Here is a 23,210-nt window from a genome sequence, read left to right as displayed (position 1 = left end):
ATACGAGCTCAAATTTGAGTATCGTTCACACTGTTGGAATCAACAAGCTCTTCGATCTGAAGCTAAGTTTATCAAGATTCTGACACTTTGATTTTTGAGCCTAATTTTGAGCACCTCATCAATCCTCCCCACTGGAAGTCTTTTGGACCCCAAAAGATCACTTTCAATTGTCCAGAAGGTGAGCGTATAGTTCCCACACCTTTCCAATCTCGATCCATTGATCATTGAATTAGAACTTGTGATTTCCACGATTCTTGTCGTGTCTTTCTATGTACTTTCCTTTAACCTTTTCAAGTTGTTCTTGCATTGTTTGATATACCATTTGGAGTCGTTCAATGAACTCTTTGGCCTTGTCCATGTTACTATCAATAGCAACGTCCTTCTTACCAAGATGATACAATACATTATGATGCAAATGGTAAACAAATTCCTCCACTTGATTCCTTTGACTCAAGCTTGAATATATATCTTGAAAATATTTATTTTTCTGAACATAACTTTCATGTAAAACAAAATGATGCTTGAGGAAAGTAGTTATACAAACTATAGGCCTAGAAAGTACATCAACAAACTTGTCAATTATACCTTTCTTATACCTTTTGACCGAGTGGAATAGTAGAAGAAAACCCATCCAATGGAAGTGCCTTTGTTACTGCAACTTAAACACTTTATCATTGAAAATTTCTGAATGAAAAGAAATGGGCTTACCACATTGCAAAAAGATTGCGCCCATGGCATAGTCACATACAGCAACCTGAAACTTAAATCACTGTCTCAAGTCTGGAAAAGCAAGCACTGAAGATGTACTAATCTTTTGTTTTAAAACATCAAATGCTTCTTGTTGTTTGCCTCCCCACTGGAAGACCTTTTGCACAACTGCCAACGAATGCAAATGAACTACAATAGAAGAAAAATTAACAAAATTTCTCCTCCAACATTGGGCTGCTCCCAAGAAACCTCTTATCCAAATGACTATCTTGAGCCTCCCTACATAAATTATGAGTAGATAAAAGGTGTTTGTGACTTCACGGGGATATATGATTCCTTCACCGGTGTCTGCGGGAATGGAGTGAATACCACTAGACACTGTTACGGGTTCAATATTGGAGAGGTCTAACTTCATCTCACCTTCTCCACCTCCCACGCAGACTGCCAAAAAGCCTTTGGGAACATGAACACGCTTGGAAGAACCAATTTCATGGCTCAAGTACATCAAAGAAGTTTTATACAACATATACTTTGACATCTTTATAAACAAATGTTCTTGACCTATGACATCAAGTATTTTTTCCTCATACATGACATGTTCATAATGAAATTTTATAAAAATGAAAATGTCACCCAAATAGACTATCCTGTCTAGAAATGGCTTCAGCACATCTTTCTTCATATGTGTAAAAGTAATAGAAGCATGGAAAAGACTGAAAAGCATATCAAGCCATTCAAACAAACCTTGTCTAGTTTTGAATGTCGTCTTCCCTATATCTCCTTCAAAAACTCTACTTTGATGAAAACCACTTCTTGAATCTCATTCAAGGAAATGCCTACCATTCTTCTCAGGCGCCAAAACAAGAGGCGCACCACACGGTAAAGGAGTAGGCCGAATGATCCTTTCATTCGACAATCCCTGGGTTTGTGTCTTAAGTTCTGCGCTTTCCATCACTGACATCTTGTACATGCCAATGTTAGGAAGAAGACACTTTTGCTGCAACTGTAACTCAAGTTGGATTCCCCTCCTAGGAAGTAATCCCTTTGATTCCTGAAACATTTCATCAAATTGGTTAACAGCACCAACCAAATCAGTTTTCAAATTCGAATTACACCCATTAAAAACTTCATTATCAACATCATTCCTGGGTTTGATCATGAGAAGCACAAAATTCTTGCTCGAATTCACTAGTCTTTTCATCTTCCCTGTATTAACAATCGAAAGATTTTTTTTTTTCTATGAGCTCTCACAATATATTCTACTCCATTTTTAAATATGTGATATTTGTTTTCATGTCGATGGAAAATAACTTTTTTGTCATAAAGGTACAGGCTGCCCAAAACGATGCTACAGATATCTAACAGAACAACGTCATGCTCCACTTCATCTATGTATTTTGCAATGATTGCGAATTTCAATTTACACTTTCTCGTAACCTGCAATTGCACATTTTCACACAACCATCCAAGTGGATACGGTTTATGATGTGGAACGGTTTCCAAATTTAAACTTTTGACAATGTTTTCTGAGATAAGATTGGCTTGAGAACCGCTATCAAATAGTGTATCAATCTTGTTATGTTTTGAGATCACCCTTATGTGAAACAGTTCTATTCTCCTCTTTTCATTTGGAGTTTCATTATGTGAGTTTGAAGAACTAGTGCTGGCAATGGATTCCTTTCCTTGAAACCCCATGGCTGTGATTTTTGTTTCATCACCCGATTCGGATCCCAAATCCTCTTCTTGAGTGATTGCAGTTGTCTTTTCTTTTCCTTTGTTGTTGAATTTCTTTGGTTTCATTTCGGGATGAAGCTTCCAACAGTGAGCTTCATCATGACCCTCTCTGGAACAATGTTTACAGATTGTTTTCTCTCCTTCCTTTTTAATGGATGCATTTTTCTTTCCCTTGAAACCCTTTTCTTTCTCTTTACCCTTAAACAGCTTTTTACTACCTTCTTCTGGGGTTTTTTCCCCTCTTGCCTCAATATGAGTGGCTTGCACACACACATCATCTAGAATAATGGGATTAAACATTAAGATAGTATGCCTACGGTAACTGTGTAAACGCCCTATGTATTTCAACAAAGTGTCATATGATTGCAAATCTACACCTAACATCAGAGACCTTTGTCTGAATTCTTGGATGTAATCTTGCACATTTTGACCTTTTCGTTGTATAAAGCTCTGCCAATTCATGATGGCTTTTTGCATATAAGCTAGATGGTAGAATTGTCTTTTGACTACAGCAATGAAATCATTCCAAGAAATAGAGATCTTACCATGTTTTTCAATCTCCTCTTGGGTCTTTGATCCCCACCATACTAGTGTTGCACCCTCCATTCTCAAGGAAACTAACTGAATCTTTATTTCATCCTCTTGGAGGTTTTGAATCCTACAATAAACCTCCAACTGATGAATCCAATTATCACGCTTCTTTGCATTCACTTCACCATTATACATGGGCAACTCGAATTTAACATCAAGTTTTAAAAAAGGTGATTTATCAGTTCCTTTCGAAGAATGATGACGAGTATGAGTAAGGGTTGTATTAGTGGAAGAGTGTGAAGATGCTTGTGAAGAAGAAGATGAAGAAGATGGTGGAGGGTGGAGGTTTGTCTCCATCCCCATTACCTCATTTTCCATTACCTCCTCCTAAAGAGCCTTCTTCATTGGGAGGTTCGGAACTTTCTCCTTGCAACCTACTATTCCTCTCTTCATAGAGGACCTTCACCATCTTTGTCATATGAAAGAAAGCCTTTATGAAGGTCTTCTCATCTTTTATCATGTTTGTAGGTTCTCCTTCATGAGACATGATCTCTAGAGTCTCAACTGCAACTTGAGGTTGAACTAGTGTTGGAGATTGTGGCAACCTTGCTCTCCTCCCCTTGAACTTCAAGGCTTCCAACCAGCTTTCCTTCACCTCTTTTGATTTTTAACCTAGTTGTAAACATGACACAAACTTGCAAACAATTAAATCCTTCTTTCACAAAGCAAACGTAGTGCTCTGATACCAAATTGATCTGATTTAGAATATTAGTTTGCAGTGCTAAGATCTTCCTCAGATTATAAACAAAATGCTTTCATTGTGTTTAAGGATTCATCAATTTTTGCAAGTGAAATGAAGAGTTTTTATGTTAATTTTATAAGCAATTTAACATAAACCAAAAACTAAACAGCAGCGTAAACATGTACAAAACATCATCAAAAACACATGATAAAGGAGTTCACCCCTCCTGGGCTAAGTCTCCTTGGTCCAGCTTCCAATGGCTTGGACCTCTCCATTATGCTCAAAAGTGTAAAAATTTGTGTTTACAATGCTCAAATGCTTCTGAAACCTGCTCCAATCAATTCAGAATACTCAAAAATGGCTATCTAACCTCTTTTTGCAACCAATTTGGTGGACAATTGAAGAATTTATTGTTTTCCCATTTTTCACTCCACAAATTGCCCCATTTCTCACATGATCCTACAAATTAGCCCCAAAAACACGCTAACTGGGCGAAAATTTCGCCGCGCAATGGGCCATAATCTGTCGGCATCAACTGTCTTATCGCAAATCGCAATCGCCATTAAAACACAGTGGTCTTATGGTCTGTGATTGCAGTTGGGCAATGTGCGATTGTGATCTAGTGGACCCAACGGAACAGTTAACCAGAACCTATAGTTGCATTGCATCCAGGAACCTATCACATTTCGCAATTGGCGGAGAACCAGCGAGTAATATAATGCGGGACTCTACTTTCTGCTAAGTGCGATTGTGATCTATGATCCATCGCATCACAACTCCAGCCGATCCATCACATTGCAACTTCGGGGTCGATCCTTTAACACCTGTGTTGCACGGGTACCCGCACCCGGGGGTAGGGTTCTCGAACCCGTCCCGGGTTCCCGCACCCAAGTCCCGGATTTGGGGACGGGTTCTTCTTAGACGCACCCAAACGAACCGGGTTCTTCAAAAAAAAAAATTGGGTTCTTAGCCTTTGACGGGTTCTTGGGTTCTTGGGTTCTTCGGGTGCTTGGGTTCTTGGGTTCTTCGGGTTCTTCGGGTTCTTCAGGTTGGGTTCTTCGGGTTCTTCGGGTTCTTCAGGTTGGGTTCTTGGGTTCTTCGGGTTCTTTGGGTTCTTCATTAAAAAATTAATGGGTTCTTCAATATGGCTTCACTATGTCATGTTTCATGATAATATGTGTGTCCTCTAGGTTTGTTGGATTTACTCCAAATTAATACTTCTTGTGACAATCAATTTAGGATCATTTTGTTGGTGGGGAAGGCATGATATTTGTTGTATAGGACAACTCAGACTGAAATTGAATTCCTTCCATTTTTGGATTTGTTGTCATTTGAGGCAAACTTTTGTTGACTCATTTTCACTATTTGTCCTGCTAGTTTCTTGATTACAGCACAGCGCTCATGTGGTCTGCCATGCTCAAGCACATGCTGCAATATAACAAGACACAAGAAAGACCAAGACATTGACCAGATTAAGAAAATACTTGTAAAAGTTTGAACAATTCCAAATTCTAACTTCTGTGTACTAAGAATATTGAAAGCAGGTCTAAACAAGACAGCTATCAAAAATAAACAGGGTATGTGTTTAAAATAGCCTGTCTGTGGATGGTTTATCATCGTATCTGAATAAGCCCAACAAATTTCCTTCTTTTTATGTATACCACATATCAATAGATTTGAAACCTGCTCCAGTTCTCTTTCTCTAAAAAATCTTTGCATAACTTGGAAACCTTGCTCCAGTTCTTTTTCTTCAACAAACATAACAAGGTTGACAAAGTGGAATCCACAGTACAATTTCTATAAAAAGGTGAGCAAGAAATTTCCATAAAAAGCTAAGTAAGAAATTTCAATATGATTATTATATTCCACATTTCTAGGTGAAAACCACGTATTAGTTTTAACATCGGCATTTCAATGCAAAAATTTACTACTACAATACATTTTCAATAAAAGGCGATGAAGTTGAAGGTGCCCTAAAGAATTGACTTGGGTTGCACAATATTGCAGCTCAATTTGCTTGTTCTCTGTCATCAGTCAAATGAAGTGGCAATGCACTTCCATGTGTTTGTTACAATCATGAAACATAGGGTTCTTTGCCAATTAAGTACACCATGATTGTCATAGTGGAGTGTTGTAGAATCAGCGTGTGATATTTGCAGATCAACAATTATCTCCTCACAAGCTACACTAATTGTCGCTCTATACCCTCATTCAATGGAGGGAAAAGACATTGCATGCGGCCTTTGACTCAGCCATGAAAATGCACCTGTACCAACCATAAAACTATATACCATGAAGGGGATTTCCTGTCATCCTTCTATTATATGAATCTTTCTACTATAGAAAAGCATGCATGCTTCTAGAGTCTATGAGATTATGATATTTTTATTATTTTTCCCTTGAGTTTGTGTCATGGAATCATGGATCAGAGTCAAAATCTCAAGGTTTTTTGCATTTTTGGAATCAAAGCTGCCTCCAATTGAGGAATTTGCTACTCGTCTTACCAGGTGCGGTCAGATTGTCATAATCGTCAAGGATTTAGGCCAGAATCGAGGAAGCAATGTCACTTGGGATACCAGCTAAGGAGAACTCTAAAATTTCACAAAGATAACCATTATTTCCTGTGTTGCACGGGTACCATTTCAATGTCAATGTTGAATGTTCAATGTGCATGTTTAAATGATTATCATTAAAGTTTTCTTGTTTAAAGTTGAAAAAATATACAAATTCAAATTTCATATATATTATTAATTATAAATTTATAATTTATAAAATATAATTATTAAAATTTAATATTATTATATTACCCGACGAACCCACGCACCCTGTTTCCAAAAATGCCGTCCCCGTCCCCGTCCCCGCACCCACGTTTCCTGGCAACATAGTTTAACACCTTTCTGCCTGTCTTTTGCGAAGTGTGATTGTGATTTATCGCATCGCAACTCTGGCTGTTTTGGGGCCGATTTTTAACATGATCCACCTGCAACATGCGATTTGCGATATATGGGGGCCAATGGCGGCCTACCACTTGGCGCTTGCCCATTAATTGAAGGGCCTTGTCACCTCATCTTTTTCTGCCATCTGTCCAAGTCAAACCTAAACTTTGACTTGCTTTAACTTCTTCATACGAGTTCGGATTGAGTGTCAATCACACCGTTGGAATCAGAATGATGAGCTCTTCGATCTGAAACTAATGTCATCAAAATTATGACACTTTGATTTTTTACCCTAATTTTGAGCACCTGATCAATAACCATGCACTTGAATCTCACAACAATATCTACTAGGTAAACCCAATACACAAACATTAATACATCAAATTTAGATATACAACAATATTGACCAGAATAGGATTTCGATCAGACAGATGAATATGAACATAGGCTTTCATTCCTAGGATCTTTCTATAATTATTATAAGGGTTTTGCTTATAAACCCTAAATATCTAGGGTTTCATCTAAACATTAACAACAAACCCTAAAGGACTAGGGTTTCTATCATAACAATACCAAAACCCTAAACATCAAAAGAATAGGATTCCTAGACTTTATCAACAACCCTAAGATGACTAGGGTTTTAACAATATAGACATACCATTAACATTAAGAGGTTAGGGCTTATAGTGAACCCTAAAGGTTAGGGTTTCACAAGAATGATTAAAATGAAAGTATGATGAGGGTAGATTCAATCTAATGATTAATCACCCTATCAAGAATCTTTAATATTCAAAACCCTAGACATAACAATGTTAGTAATGTAAAGAAAATTTCAAAAGAAAATGAACATACATTTTCTATGAAGAGAACCTTGTAGCAAAACTTATAATCTAAGACATACCTTGAGTTGTTATTTAACAAACCTTATAGGAATTCAATTCTTGAAGGGCTTCCTTTGCAACAGAACTTCTTCCATGCTTCAAGTCTATCCTTTGAAGTCTCCTCCATAACATTTGTGCATTCTACAAGCTTTCCTACCCAAGGAAATATATATAGAGTAAAGGTTATTAGCATACAATACAAACAAATATTAATATGAGGAAACCAAACATGAAAAGATGAAACAACGAAAAAAATACTTATCTTTTGGTAAAATGGTGAAGGCTCCCTCTTAATCCAATCTTTCTGAGGGATACCTACAGCTTATCAAATAATTCAAAAATGTTCTAACAAGACATGTTAGACCTACAAACCCTAGAAATCAAAACATAAAGGAAAACAATTCAAAACTTAAAATAGAAGACTAAGAGGGATATGTGAGAGAAAGAGGACTTAGCAGTATAAGTCCTTGACTTCTGATTCTTCAGTCTTGTTCTTCTTAGGAGGAGCTTCATTGGTAACATTTGTTTGATCCCTATCTCTCTTCTTATTCCTTGATTCTCTGGACATTTATTTTTGTAATGACCTGTCTTGTGATAGTTGTAGTATTCAATCTTGGATAGGTCTACTTTCTTCTTTGGTACTTTGAATTTCTTGAAATTTCCTTTCTAGTGATGAGCAGAATAAGCATTAGAGGTGTTTTCTTCCTCGTCCTGCTTCTTGTTGATTACTAATGATATTTGAGCTTCTTTTTTACTTCATGCATTCCACATTTGTTTAAATGTTGGAGTATCCTTTCAACTGTTTAAGTCTCGATGCAAAAGTAATCCAAGATTTTGGTAGTCCTAGAAGAGCACTAATTACGAGCTCTTTTCTGGGACAAATTCATATATTGCTTCGAGTTCATCTCTGATTCTAGATATCCTTATAAAGTAGGATGATACATTATCGTCTTTTGCCATCTTAATAGTTCTTAATTCATTCTTGAGGCTTGTTATTTGACTAATGTTCATGATGGTGAATAATTTTGAAAGAGCCTCATACATTTCTTAAGCAGATTCTATTTTGGATATATATGGTATTGGGTTGTCTTTTACTCCATCAACTATTAGGTTCATGGCCAAGACTTTGGTTTCTCTGAGCTTTACTTTCTTTGCTTCATTTGTAGGCTTTTTTACTTTTCCTTGAACAAGACCCAGAACTTTGTTGTTTTCGAGGATGAGATTTATCCTCTTTTGCCATGCCCTGTAGTTGGAGGCTCCTTCTAGCTTGTTTTCTCCCTTCATTGAGTTTTTCATATTGTTATCTTTTATTCCTTGTGACCTTCCTTGAAACCCCTTTTTCTTATATCTTTCTTTTTAATAGATCTTCAGTCTGTCGTTTTCCTTATTTTTCACCTTAGCTCTGATTCCATGTTAGAAAATCGTAAAGGAGGAAATATTTTCTTATATTGATAATTACTTGTAATATTATTATGTTCTTCTTTTATCTTTTCATCAAGCAATCATCAAAGTAAAACATGAAGATCAGGGACACCAGAAGTAGGCACTCAGCCAGGGCTAAAACCCCTTATGAGGGAAAACCCAGTCAAAACTCTTCCTTCAGTAGATTCAAAATCAAGATGAGATAGACCAAGACCCTAGACCAACAGACCTTCCTCCTCCACCAAGTCAACCTTTCAATATAATTAAGCAACCTTCCATAGTCTCTTCTTTTCCAATAGCTATGACCCAACAACTACCCAAAATTTAGGCTTCCCAACGACAAAACTTTGACCCCAGCTACAGAATTTCGGCCCAACAACAAAACTGCAGTTTTAGCCCTCCAACGGCTTCAGTTCCTTCACATGTGCAAGATAAGAGAGAGAATTTCGACTTCCTTAGGTACATAATGTCCTCCTTCTTCACTAAACCTTTCCTCTTCTTCCCTTGAAATTCGCACTTTTTCTTGCCCCAGAAGATGCAGATCGAACTTTATCAGTGGATGCTCCAAATGAGGTCGAGTTGTTGCCTTTATATAGGAGTTTATGCCTTTCAATTAGGTCGACTTGTCCAGTTTTAGGCTGACTTGGTGGAGGGGGGCTAATTGGCCTATTTTATATTAAAATGTTTTTTTTTTGACAAATAAATCTCAAGAAGTATCTTTTACAATATGACATGGACAATGACACTTGACATAAACCCTAGAAGCCTTCAATGGAGGCTCTGACTTAAAAACAACTGACCCAAGCATGAAACCCATGCTTTAATAAGTCAATTTTATTTATAATAAAATTTATTTTTCTTTCTTTTGACAAATACATTATATCATGACTCAAATACAATTATGAAGACTGACACTAGTTACATTCTTCCAATTTCCTCTCCTCTAAAAGAGTCTTCAATTCTATTTGAAGGGATTTTTACAATCTAATCCATCTCCATCTTATTTCCATGTACAATCTAAATCCTTTCTAGAAAATATGATATTTTCTTAGGGTCTTGCACCAGAAGGGCAATGATTGTTTTCTATTTGACTTGCTTTACCATTTTGTGACCCAACAAGTTGTTGCAATAATAACCCAGAAAGGTGTTGCAACAGTGACCCAACGAGTTGCCACAATTGTGACCCAATGAGTTGCCACCACTATGAACCAACAAGTTGTTGCAAAGTTGATGCAGCGAGTTGCCACAATCGTCAACCAGTGATTGCAGCGACGGTAAATTAGCGATCTACCGCAAAGGTCAATTAGTGAGTTGCCACAACGGTCAGACAGTGAGTTGCCGCAACGGTTAACCAGTGAGTTGTCGCACCAGTCAACCAGCGAGTTGTCGCAACAGAAAACCAATGAGTTGCCACAGCGGTGAAATTATTTGTTGCTGCAACAATGAACCAATGAATTTTTCGCAATCAAGTTTGGTTCTCTCCTAACCCTTGACAAGCAACAACCAGTTGTGTGCTCTCCTATTTCTACTAGGGAACTGGTCAAACAGTACAATATTGTCTACATAAATTTATAAAAAAAAACCTAGAACGACATTTCCTTTATATAATAGTCTGCATAAATTATATAATAGTCTGTTAATTATATATTAGTTATACTTGCATACATCATACTCTATGTATAAGCACATAGATATATACTAAGATTTATTTGCGGAATCTAAATTAGTAATGTGGAGGATGAAGGTAAATAGTTGATATTAATAATAAGGTGAATCCCCCATTGTTGTATTGTTGCTCAAAAATGTAAGGAAATTTGATTTGATGAGAACCACTATGAGTTCCTGTGGAAGGGTTTTACAAATTGGGTTTTGACAATGAATAGTGGGAATTGACATGCAGAAAAACAAAAGTATGCTTATAACCAGAGCTGGAATCTGTGTAGGTAGGATAGGAAAGGATGATAACTATAGGTTTATGAGCATGCTTCCATTTTAAGTCTGCTAAAGAAATTTAAATATAAACAAAAATTTCCTATTTGTAATTTCTTACATGAACAAACAACGCACATGGTCTGCTTGATTTTGAACTTACAATCTGAGCGATGTCGAACTTCGTTGCTCTGGTTATAGGCACGTGCAAATGGAAGACATCAAACCCAGCTGGGGAAATTGGAGCAATTTTTGCAATCCGATCAATGAAAACACTGCTTTGAAGATGAGGATGCAGGAGTTTCAAAATGATCAGGGAGCGAATGAAATTCAGAAAATAGAAGGCGGGAAAGGGAGGCTTGCAAGACGATTAAAGAATCCCTCATCAATTCATTTCTGGATTTGGCTACATGAGTTCAGTGGGCCGTCGTGTCATAGTCGACGAGCGTGCAAACGGCTCTCCGCAGATGGAGACATTGACGAAAAGTTGAGACGGAGAAAAGTTTGTTTTGGAGATGGGGCCCACTTCTATTGACAGGGTGGATGAGCTCGCCAGCGGCGAGCGAGCGCGAAACACGAAGGGTGTTTCATCGACCCATCAGCCTACTCCCTCTTAAGATGCTTGGTGGATATGGTAGTGTTTTGGATGCATGCAAACTAGAAGGATGTTCATGTTGACTGCTTATCATTACTGCAATCTAGAATAAGGTGTACTAGGATGTAATTACTAGCACTAGTGACAGGTGAGGTGTAGTATAGCATGTACTAACTTGGATTGACCTACTTGTTGATAAATCTAACTATGAATGATCAAGGCATCAAGGGTTTGGGTCATTCATAGAACCGGTTGTAGGAAGCCAAGCGCTATACAAACCCATTAGGACTTCATCTGTAATGCTCAAACTGTTACTATGTCTGTTGGTTGCCTTCCTTTTTAAAAGCAACTTAGAAGGCCAGTTATTTTGAAATTGCAATTCAGGTATGGAAACCTTATCGTCTCATTTACTAGTGAGACCAATTTAATATGCGCTATTGACCTTAATTATGAGTAAATGTGACACGCTATTGACCTTAATTCTCAAAGGAAAATTTATGGACAATTCTAATTGTTGGCATGTAACTAACTAGTCTTGTGTTTTGAACTTCCGTATGTCAACTATTGGACTTGGAATGGTTCATTTTAGTGGTTGAATGATCAGTCTATGACACTATTGTTATTCTGGGATTAAATCTTTTGTATTTTCTCTGGTTAGTTAAAACCAATCTTCAGTATGTGACGGATGCAATTTGTCAGTCACAATAACAATATATACTGATGGCATGTACTTTATGAAATATATGAGGGATATCAAGGGAGTTCTTCACGATTTTGAAGTTGCTGTAGAAATGAAGCTAAGAAATTTGTTAAGGGGAGAAAAACTTGAATAGAGTGGAACCAGGTGATAAAGCCTGCACTGTAGTGCCTTACTGTCCACGATTCTAAACTTTATATACTCATTTTCCAGAATAAATCTTCCAATGGTAACACTTCAGATGAAGGAAACACTACCCTGCTATTATGTTTCCAGAATATGATAATAGATAGTAGATCATAAATGAGGTAAACTTCTATATTAACCAGAAACCTTTGTGTTAGTTATGGCATGATGATGTCTTCAGGTGCATTCGTCTATATCAGCTATGCTTGCCTATTAAGTTTTAACCTTACAAGTCAAATGTTCAATTTAAAAGTCTAATTTTTCTCAAAGACTGAAAAAGCAAGAATTGGTCAAATAATGTCTAGGTAAAATTACTATTCTGATACACACCTAAATCACCTTTATCTCAATCTTCTTTTCATAGCCTATAGTTTCTCAAATCTAACTTCTAGAATATGTCTGGTCTAGAAAAGATGAAGGCAGACAAATGAATAAATATTGGCATTGGATGAGATCTTTTTTCCATAAATGCTGTATATTATTCTTCACAGAACAAACAGATACATCATGAAAGAAAGAAAATTACAACACATGAACAACAGGGGTACCAGGAAAATACACCCCTAAAAAGGCCAAAATAGCAAGCATATGAGCCTGCACATCAAGAGGGACTCAACATCTCGATGGAGGGCGCTGACTTTGACTTTCACAAGCGCAGGTGACTCTGCTTAAAGCAATCCTCATTAAAAGTAACCTTACACCAGTGTTCCCACAGAAAACCAATTGCAGTCAGCCGAACTGTGTGCCACAAAGATTTACAGCTGTAGAAAAATCCCATCAGGAGAAATTCACAACTTCAAATTATTACTCTAAATAAAATCTGTAGAAAAAGCATTTTAACTCACCATATCCGAAAGCAGTGTGAAAATATATGATTAAGGCCTGGTGCCAGGTGGAGCATACAGATTGGCTAAAATGAAATGATCTTTAGTACAGTTCCCTGCATTGGTACCCAACAGAAAAACGCTCTAAATGCTGATAATATAATTAATCATACTGAGGCAAGAGTTGATTATCATTAATATCGATGTACCATTGTGGAAACATTCTAGTCTATCATGACCATAAGTTAGCAAGGCTAAAATAGCCTACATTTGCAAGTTGCAATATTTCCATTGCATACGCCACCAATTTCAAGCAACAATGGAAGATACCTTACCAATGACACAAAGATGGCAAAATAAGCACTAGGAGAAGACGGACCTTATTATATATGCCACTTTTCCCATACAGCAAGAATATGGTTGGAGGGAAGAGATCTGAGACACTACAATGCACCTAGTGTTTTGAGGAACCCGGTACAAACACGTATAAGAAATCTATAATCTGGAGCGAAATTAAATCATCAATTGCATCTATACCAAAATCACCAACAATGAGCAAGATGCAGCCAACAGTTCTACACCTCCCTATTGCTTTCTTAGTCCACCACTAGCACAGATAAATGTTCACAATAACTCCAAATTTCTTTCAGGGGTGATAGCCTGCCTCCTGATCAAGACTTGGTATCAAACTGTTTTAAATAAAAAATGGGAAAATGGCCTGAAAACATGCAATTCCTACAAGAACAAAACCAGTTCAGATACATGGAGCATATATTTCCAAATGTATGATATATGCCACAAACTTGACTTTAAAGTCAAGCTGTAGGATCCAACACAGTTACAGCTAATCAATAATAAATTAAAATTATGTATTGCTTCAGGCCAAAGATGCTGCAGAGGTCCCTGATGATTCCGCCACATCATCACTCCTCACTGAAGCAGCACTATAGTCAATCATCTTTCCATGACCATTGCCAGGCAGTGCTCTGCTTAACCTTTTTAACCAAATTTCATGATCTACGGGATATGGAGTACTGCATAGGCTGTCAACATAGTCGGCAAAAGCTTTCAAAAGAGCAGAGACTTCTCCAAGCTGCTGTTGTATGCGCCGTTTTGCCCAAGATCTCTCTCTCCAACGCAAGGCAGCTTCTATTGATTCTAGTTGCTGATGAGTTCCACCACATAAATGATAGAGGAGGTAAACAAGGCTCTCTGCATCAGATGCTGGACAGAGTTTTCCTTCTTGCAATGCATAAGTTGAAGAAAACTGAAGATTAATAGAAGGACTATCCCTATCTTCCAGTACAGCATGACCCCAATCAACAAGGACGTAATATGTATGCCTCTGTGAATCTGAAACACGCATTACATGTTCAGGACAGATATCCCCATGCTGGATAGAAGCAGATGCTGCACTTTGCAAAGCAGACAAGATATCATGACAGCACTGTAGAGCTTCCTCTGAAGTAAAGACACCGTCTCTTGTAATAATGGTAGAAAGGGGCTCTCCAACAGGAGAAGTTACTAATACTGGTGTTCCACACCATGGATGGTTACAGCGGCCACCAGGACTCTGTTTGTAGCAAGGACCAGGGTGCACGACCCTTCCATAATCAACAAGCTGTGGCAGATACTTGCTAGATATGCCCCTTTGTTTCATGACATTTAAAACCTTAGTTTGCCTTTGTACCTGGTACCACATACTCATATCCTCCCATGAAGGCTGAAGTTGGGAGGGATGAGCACCCACATAAACAGCCAAAAGTGTACCTGCCTCTTCCAAAGAAGTTGCACTGTACAAGAAATGCTGTCCATCTCTGAAAACCTCATGTATCTGAAAACCCCTTTGACATTGTGAATCTTCCAACCATATCACAGAACCTACCTCAAGCTTCATTCGCTCCATTTCTTTACTAATAACAGGCTCTAATTCATCCTCAATTTCAACAATCTCCCCATGAGTTCGGCTACCTTGATGGTAATGAAATGAGTCACTGCCATTTTCATACACTTCAGTGAGGCGGCATTCAATCCTCCTTTTTTGAAGTCGAACACTGTGATTAGCAGCTAGCTCAGCAATAGAAAATTTAGGAGGGCCTTTATATTGAACTATAGAGTAAAATGTGGCCAGAAGAAGTTGCAATGTCCCCAAATCTCCCCAGTTAGCATTTCCCAGCTTGTTCCAAATTCGATCCACATGTGAGACTTTGACTTCTGCATGTTGAATCCAATTCACTGCACAATCATAAACCCTGCTCATATTTATATCCAATTTCATCAAGTCTCCACTAAGCTTTACTACTCCCCCATACTCCGAATCTAGTACCAGAACATACACACAGTTGTTGTTCATTTGCACATTTGACTTACTTAAGCTTCTCGACAACAACATATGAAATCCATAAAATAAAGCTTCAGCAATAGCAGCTACTGAAAAAACAGGTTCCCTTTCTTCAGAAAGATGTCCTATAGAATCCTTAAATAATGCAAGCTCAGCAACATGATCCCACTTACCATGCATATTTCTACCATTCTTTTTTACCAAAGCTGCTCCACATAACTCTCCTACTTTTCCCCTTGCAATTGCCTTTTCTGCAGTATGGAACTTGGATTTAACACCATATGGGCAACTTATAAAAAATGGCATTGGTCCATCCTTATGCCAAAAAGTCCTCCATAAACTCTCTGCACTGGTATGAAGAAAGTCTTCAACTGCAAGATATGCATCTGCTTCACAGCCATCTGAAGATGATACATAGGATGCACAAGGCATTCGAAGTAGTTGTTGGAAAACAACCCCTTCTAAAGCATAATCAAACTTACGAAGTTCTTCAACCTGAAAAGGAGAGTTAAAAAGAAGTTTTCCATCAACAGACTCATCTGTTTTTACTGATAGCCAATCTTGTAGCTTGATTGTGAATGCTTCTTTGTCAACAAACTTCTTTGCGAACTCTTTCAGTCCTTTATGTGGCAACTGTCTAGTCCCACTTTGAGGGGAACTGCTTAATTTGCTGCCTACTGACTCAAGTGATCTTCTGTCCGTAGAGATACCTGCATAAATGGACCTCAAAATAAATGAAGACAATATATGTAAAAGTTAAACCACTATTTTATAATTCGGTATAAACATGGGAAAATACTTCATTTGAAAAAATGTATCTTTCACTTTTTTCCGGAGTTCAAAAGCATTAAAGATACTAGAATGATACATAACTAAACAAAGGAAATACCAAGAAGCATTATCATGAACTGGCAAGTAAACATTAAGGATCTACTGTAAATTCTAAACATGCATCTTCACACTAAAAAGAATTGTGCTTTTCCTCGAATAGATATCTATAATATGCCATACTCAAGTGCAAATATTAATCATGACATTTTGGCATTGTTCAAAAGCTTATAAACAAACTCTGAAAACATTTATCACCCACACAAATATGACCCCAGCTGAAGTGTCATGAGAAGATTAGCATCAAAAAAAATTAAATGCTCAGATAGATTAAAACAAGAAGAGTTGTGCTCACGAGTCACAAGTCTAGTTTTCAATTAACCACCAAAATGCTTTTGAATACTCGAAAAGATAAAACAAGAAGACTCGTGTTCACAACAATAGGTTTCACTGTAGCACTGAAAAAAATTTGAATGCTCAAATAAAATCAAAACAAAGAAGACTTGTGCTCAGAACAACAGGTTAGTCTACGCTATTTTAAAAAGTGATCCATATTTCATAACACAAGCCTCCCTTCGGTATTCTCACAGAACTTCCCATATTATCATCTAGAGATGAGGAGAAGAATCTCTCCAGGAAACACTCTTCACAGATCCTGGAGACTGTATATTAGTCTATGTTGCATGAAACTTCTAGGAACTCGGCGTTTCGGGCCATACCCATACCCGAAACTCTAAAACTCAGATGAAACTCGACCACCATGTAATCATCTATGAGAGTTAATATATACTTGGTTTTCCTTCTAAATTGGCATCTATGGGTCTTGTTACCCACCACCAGTGGGTGACCCCATTGGAGGAATTTTTCTCCTAGATTTGTCTTTAGCCTACAGTCAACAGCCCCGACAGCCACCAATGTATCCAATGTTGTGCCAGTTGATCTCCGCTACCTGAGTTATTCATATGTCCCTTTGCCCATCTGTCGAGAGCATATGTTTGAAGGTAGCAGAAATGGTGTTACATCAAGCTATCTGGTGGCTGCAAGGGGCTGTTGGCTGCTGGCTGAGGACCATCTAGGAGAAAATACTTCTCCTATGGATATCACCCATAGGTGGTGGGTAACACCTAGCTCCAACTAGGACAAGATCTCGCAAAAGAGTGCACGAATGTACTCGAACAGGGAGGTCATGAGAACTCCAACAATCTCTTGGGACCGCGGGCCTGTTACCTACACATCAAAGATTCAAGAACACAGGGTAGCATGTTTTTGCAGCATCTCATGATCACCCATGCTTATATTAGGCCATAAAAATCGACAGGAAATAAAATTTATTGTTAAATGCAATTCGAATCTTATGCATCTTATTTAGCATGATAATATCATATGATATTAGCTCTAATGATATTACACAAGTACTAAGTGTAATCATAGACCCAATGCAACCAACATATCATCCAGTCAATATCAGAACACCCGCTCCTTTGCTTACCATTGCACTAGATCCAAAGGTAAAGTCAGGAATGGCCATATGGAAGGTCGCAAGGGCAGGAAGTGGGAAATGAAATGACCACACACGGGGAATCATGGATGAAATGGGAATGACGGGATGCAACCTACTCCATATGATCCTCTTCTTTAACCAAAAGATAGAGATATCAACAATCAACTTATAAATCTTCGATGAATGGCAACCTCAAGCATATCATCTTCGCTATGGTCCCTATCATTTATATCAGGCTTTGTGGCCACCACAAGAGCATGATCAGAAGGAAAGGGACACTGATGACATGGAGAGATACAACAAGCAGGTTGCTCATAATGATCACACTTAGGAAAGAGAGAGAATTACTCCTTATTAGTGATAGCGCATGGAGGGTTGAGGAAAGGGTCCACATAAGACTCAACTATAACCCCAAGATTGTGAGGAAAGACAAGGATCTTATTGATATCGTCATCATTGGTGGCATATATAAGGTCATTGTCAAAATGATGCTCATGAACTTCCCATTTCCCCTCTTCGATATGTAAGTACTCAATTATGTCAACACCCGAGGGATTAGCGAGGCCATTTCGGTAAAGGGAATCCCCTTCTTCATAATTCTCCTCATGCTTATTGAAGGCTTCCTCTTGAAAGTCAATTACTTGGCAAACTTGGAAATTCTCAAGGAAGCTATCAAAGAATTCCTCAATAGATGAGATGCTCTGAGGTTTGCAATTATGTAACCATGAATTATGACCATGGAGGGATCTCATGAACAACATCATGAGGACATCGTGATGAACCAACTTAACTTGTGAGGCATATGCGGCAAATCTTGCCACATGATCAACTGCAGATAGTGGATCACCATCAAAAGTGGGTACCCCACGTATGATAGTCCAAGTAAGACACTTAAGGCGTCAAAAAATGTGAAAGATGTCCAAGGCATCAAAGAAAGACATCCTATTACGATATACGAGTAAATTATGTGGGAGTTGTTGAAAAGTGTAACTAGGTTCGGCCTTCATAATGACATGTAAATATGATTTTATGTAATGAGATGTAAATTAGAAAAATAAAATTATTGACTTGCTTCATGGGTTTCATGAGCAAGGGTTTTTGTTTTTGAGTTAAGACTCCCATTGAGAGGCTTTAGGATTTATTTGTCATCTAGTCATAAAATGGTAGTCATTGTCATGTGAAGTCATGTTACACTTTCTAAAGGGTCATCTTGTCTATGTAAAGTATCCTCCAAGAACTTGTCACCTAACCTCCACAAGTCAGCCTACAAACAATGAAGAAACTCTCTAGAACAAGTCGGCCTTACTCCAATTGTCAAGTTGACCTAAAGATCATTCGAAGAGATGTATAAATAAAAGAACTCGGCCTCCATTCTAAGCAAGGAATTCAATCTTAATTCGGTATAAGAGAAGTGCGATGAAGCATAAAAACTATGGCTAAAGCAATAAAACTGATAACTTGGAGACTTGAATGTAAAAATACACGAGGTATTTAAAATAATAATTTATTAATATATATAAAATGTATAAGTGATGAATGTTACAATGAGGACCCGCATTTATATACCTAAGCAGGTGTCTTTTCATGAATGGGCATGTCTTTTAGACATGCCTTTTCGCTTAACTTAATGACTATTTAACCTAATTAATATTTGATCATTTAATATTTATATTTATTTTATTTATTTACTTGTTATGAATTATATTCATAACATAGCCCCTTCCTTCAGAAGCTTTGTCCTCAAAGCTATATTGTTGGCAATTGTCTTTGTTGTTGTGGTCTCGACATATGGAAGGCGGAAGGTCTCTGTCACGGGTGGCTCGTTAGTAACTCTATTTTGAGTCCAAGATTGTCTCCTTTTTTCTTTTTCTTTTAAATAAGTTCTTTTTTTTTTAAATCAGTTTTTTTTAAATAATAATTTAATTAATTAAATTATAATTATAATATATTAGTTATAAATATAACACTATATATATATATAATATATAAATTTAATTAATTAATTAAATTATAATTTACATATATATTTGTTATATAATTATATATTATATATAACTATAATTACATAGTATATAGTATTCGATTAAATTAATTTAACTCCACTCTACCGAACGATTGCGTCAACGGTCATGACAGTTGACCTTGACCGTGACTCCTCATTCTTCCACGTGTTAATACCGTGGCCTCTGCTACGTTGCAGACGTGGTGGCCGGTTGCTCCACGGTGGCCCTGCAAACATTACAGGGACAAGCGCAGCGTCGACAGTTGAAGCGGAGCTGCACAGCAGCCCTACAAACGTCGCCTTCGCTGCAAACGTTACAGGCACAGGTGCAGCGTCAACGGTTGAAGCAGAGAGGGCACGGGACAGGGATTTTGGCGCAACCAAGATCGACCCCAGAGTCTCTGCTTCTCTTTTGGCTTTCTTTTCGGCCTCAAGCGCATCCACTCGCTCTTTATTAAATGGGTAAGCTCGGCCACCATATTGTCGTATAACGTCCATTGGACTCATCTCAAGTGTTTTCCCGTCCGGACCTAAAATAATCAAACCCGCGGTACCCACAATTCCGAAGTAGGCATACAATTTATTTATCCTTTTGTCTCCAAATGGTATAACCGACCATGGCATGCACGCATAAAATCTTCGAAATCGATTCTCGTCTAAGTCTGTCGAGACCCACACAATCTCAAAGGGCTCCCCTTTCTCCTGAAGCTCATTATACGTCTCCACAAGGTGGTCATTGTAATCTCGCCATGGTTCATTCAATGCACAGTCGGAGCGAACAAAATGCAGAGCAACCATCTTCACCACAAGTTCCGCTACCGAAACCTATCTTCTTCCTTCAGGGCCAAGGACATAATCTCGTTCATCAGAGACTAGAAGAGTCTCTACACTCTGTGCAGCATTCAGCTCCGCAATCCTCTCTGCAATAAATGGATATCCCTCTATGCCAAATTTTTTAATGATCCCCGCACCTCCAGTGGTTATAACTCTGCCTTCTTTGTCCAAAACAGCAAGGGACTGCTCAAAATAAGGACGAAGGGCCCGAACAAGCTTATCTCTTGTATTTTCGTCTGAGTATGGCACGGCAGGCCATGGCATCGTTTGGTAGAATTTCTTGAATGACTTCTCATCATGATCTGAAGAAATGAAGACGATCTCAAACTCCCCCTTCTCCAATAACTTTTTATAGATTTCGCACAAAATGGAGGTGGAGAACCAATCCGATGGTGGATTATCGCACCAAGCGGCACAAAAGTAAAGACCCACATATTTATATTTCTCTTCTAGTTCTTCAACTTTCACCTTATCTCCATTGTTTCTGATCAAGAAATCACGTTCGTCAGTGCAAAGCAATGATCTCAGACTTTTGTGGGTCACTGCTTTCTCCTCCTCAGCCATGATATGGTAACACAATAAGTTTCTCCTTTCCGAATACAGTATTGCATGTTCTTGCACTGCAATTTCTCCATCATGATTATTATACATCTCCTGAAATCTTACCACCTTTCTGTTTTTATCTGCTACTTCTCCATCATGATTATTATTCTGCTCCTGAAATTTTCCCAGCCTTTCGAATATGTTTTTTCTAGCATTCTCAACTCCTCCATAAATGTTGTTAGGATTTTGATGTATGTATTTAACGGAGCCAAACAACGATCCTCCTGACGATTTAGCGTCAAGACTGCTCTGGGTTTGATAATTTTTTCTCCTCGCCTGGAAGGAGATATTCCTTTGCTCAGCAGATTGGATCTTGGGTTGTGGAGATGTGTAATGGTGCATGTTGGAGACAAGTTTAGAATCAGAATTTTGTTGTTGTTGTATGACAGCCAACGTTTTTCCATTGGAGGTCCATGCGATTTCGGGGGACTCTGTAAGTTCATTCTGATTCGAATGAGAAACAAGATAAGCTACTTCTTTTTTTTCATATTCCCAATTGGATTCGGATTTTGAGTGGTCTTCTTCTCTAGTTTTCATATACCCACTTTGACTATCCTTCTCATCACGATCGTTGTTGAGTTCATTTTCATCTTCATGTGGATCTTCTTCATCATCTTATTATTGATTTCCTTTCGACATTCTTTAACTTCCGCAATTGATTTTTCTAATAGCTGAAATGCTTCTTGAAATTCACTAAACTGTTCAACACATTCAGGGTGTGAATGTAATGGAACATTGTGCGACGAACAACGTTCAAGGACTCACATGATTATATCGTGTGCCATGGCTCTAATACCACTGAAGCATAAAAACTATGATCGTGTGCCATGGCTCTGATACCACTAAAGCATAAAAACTATGGCTGAAGCAAGAAAACTGATAACTTGGAGACTTGAATGTAAAAATACACGAGGTATTTAAAATAATAATTTATTATAAGTGATGAATGTTACAATGAGGACCCGCATTTATATACCTAAGCAGGTGTCCTTTCGTGAATGGGCATGTCTTTTAGACATGCCTTTTCACTTAACTTAATGACTATTTAACCTAATTAATATTTGATCATTTAATATTTATATTTATTTTATTTATTTACTTGTTATGAATTATGACCATGGAGGGATCTCATTAACAACATCATGAGGACATCGTGATGAACCAACTTAACTTGTGAGGCATATGCGGCAAATCTTGCCACATGATCAACTGCAGATAGTGGATCACCATCAAAAGTGGGTACCCCATGTATGATAGTCCAAGTAAGACACTTAAGGCATCAAAAAATGTGAAAGATGTCCAAGGCATCTGTCAAACCAGGCAGTAACTCCTCAAAAACAATTCGTTGATTTCATTTAGGTTGGCGTTTATTATATACATGAGGGAGAGACTGTTCATTTCATCTCCCGGTGACTATTCATATTCTCTATTATTTATTTACATCAATTTCAGTTATTCACCCAATCCTGATGATTAGGTGTCAACATTCCCCCCCTTAATTTGAAGGGATGTTCGTGAGTCCAAGCATCGTTCTGAATCTTTCAAGCTTTTCTCTTCCAAGCACTTTGGTGAAGATGTCTGCAATTTGCTCGTTCGTTGAAGAATGGTGGAGATGGATTGTTTTGGCCTCAACATGATGTCGAATTAGATGATATTTAGTATTGATGTGCTTCGTTCGATCATGGAACTTTGGGTTCTTGGCCAACTTTATTGCAGAGGTATTGTCAATCATGAGTGGAGTTGATTGTACTTGTTTTACCTGCAAATCTTCAAGAATTTTCCTGAGCCACACAATTTCTTTTGTTGCCTCGGCTATTGCCACGTATTTTGCTTTTGTTGTGGAATCTGTTGGAACTGATCGTTTGCGTGATCTCCAGGAGACAGCTCCTGATCCAAGACTCATAGCATATCCTGAA

The 23,210-nt window shown here is 37.9% G+C and overlaps 1 protein-coding gene and 1 pseudogene across 3 annotated transcripts in view; both read right to left on the bottom strand.

The window, feature by feature from the left end:
- Positions 1–12,774: 12,774 nt before the first annotated feature.
- The window catches only part of LOC149212900 (uncharacterized), a 63,520-nt gene continuing 53,084 nt past the window's right edge, over positions 12,775–23,210 (bottom strand). For 2 of the 3 annotated variants that reach the window (XM_089391922.1, XM_089391923.1), the window contains exons 2-4: positions 13,565–16,236; positions 13,207–13,301; positions 12,775–13,122 (exon numbers count right to left, since the gene is read on the bottom strand). In XM_089391922.1, the coding sequence (XP_089248048.1) occupies positions 14,063–15,958 (1,896 nt within the window). In that variant the 5' untranslated portion in view covers positions 15,959–16,236 and the 3' untranslated portion in view covers positions 12,775–13,122; positions 13,207–13,301; positions 13,565–14,062. The remainder of the gene's footprint in view (positions 13,123–13,206; positions 13,302–13,564; positions 16,237–23,210) is intronic. The other variant, XM_089391924.1, reaches the window with a different exon arrangement.
- LOC149212902 (putative nucleoredoxin 1) lies at positions 19,960–21,255 on the bottom strand (annotated as a pseudogene).

This window comes from Pinus tabuliformis, chromosome 1_1 (assembly GCF_031772625.1).
Source record: "Pinus tabuliformis cultivar Carrire ecotype Pingquan chromosome 1_1, CPIR1, whole genome shotgun sequence".
NCBI lineage: Eukaryota > Viridiplantae > Streptophyta > Pinopsida > Pinales > Pinaceae > Pinus > Pinus tabuliformis.
Note: the sequence above shows the minus strand (reverse complement) of the source record. Positions and strands in the feature narration are given on the sequence as shown.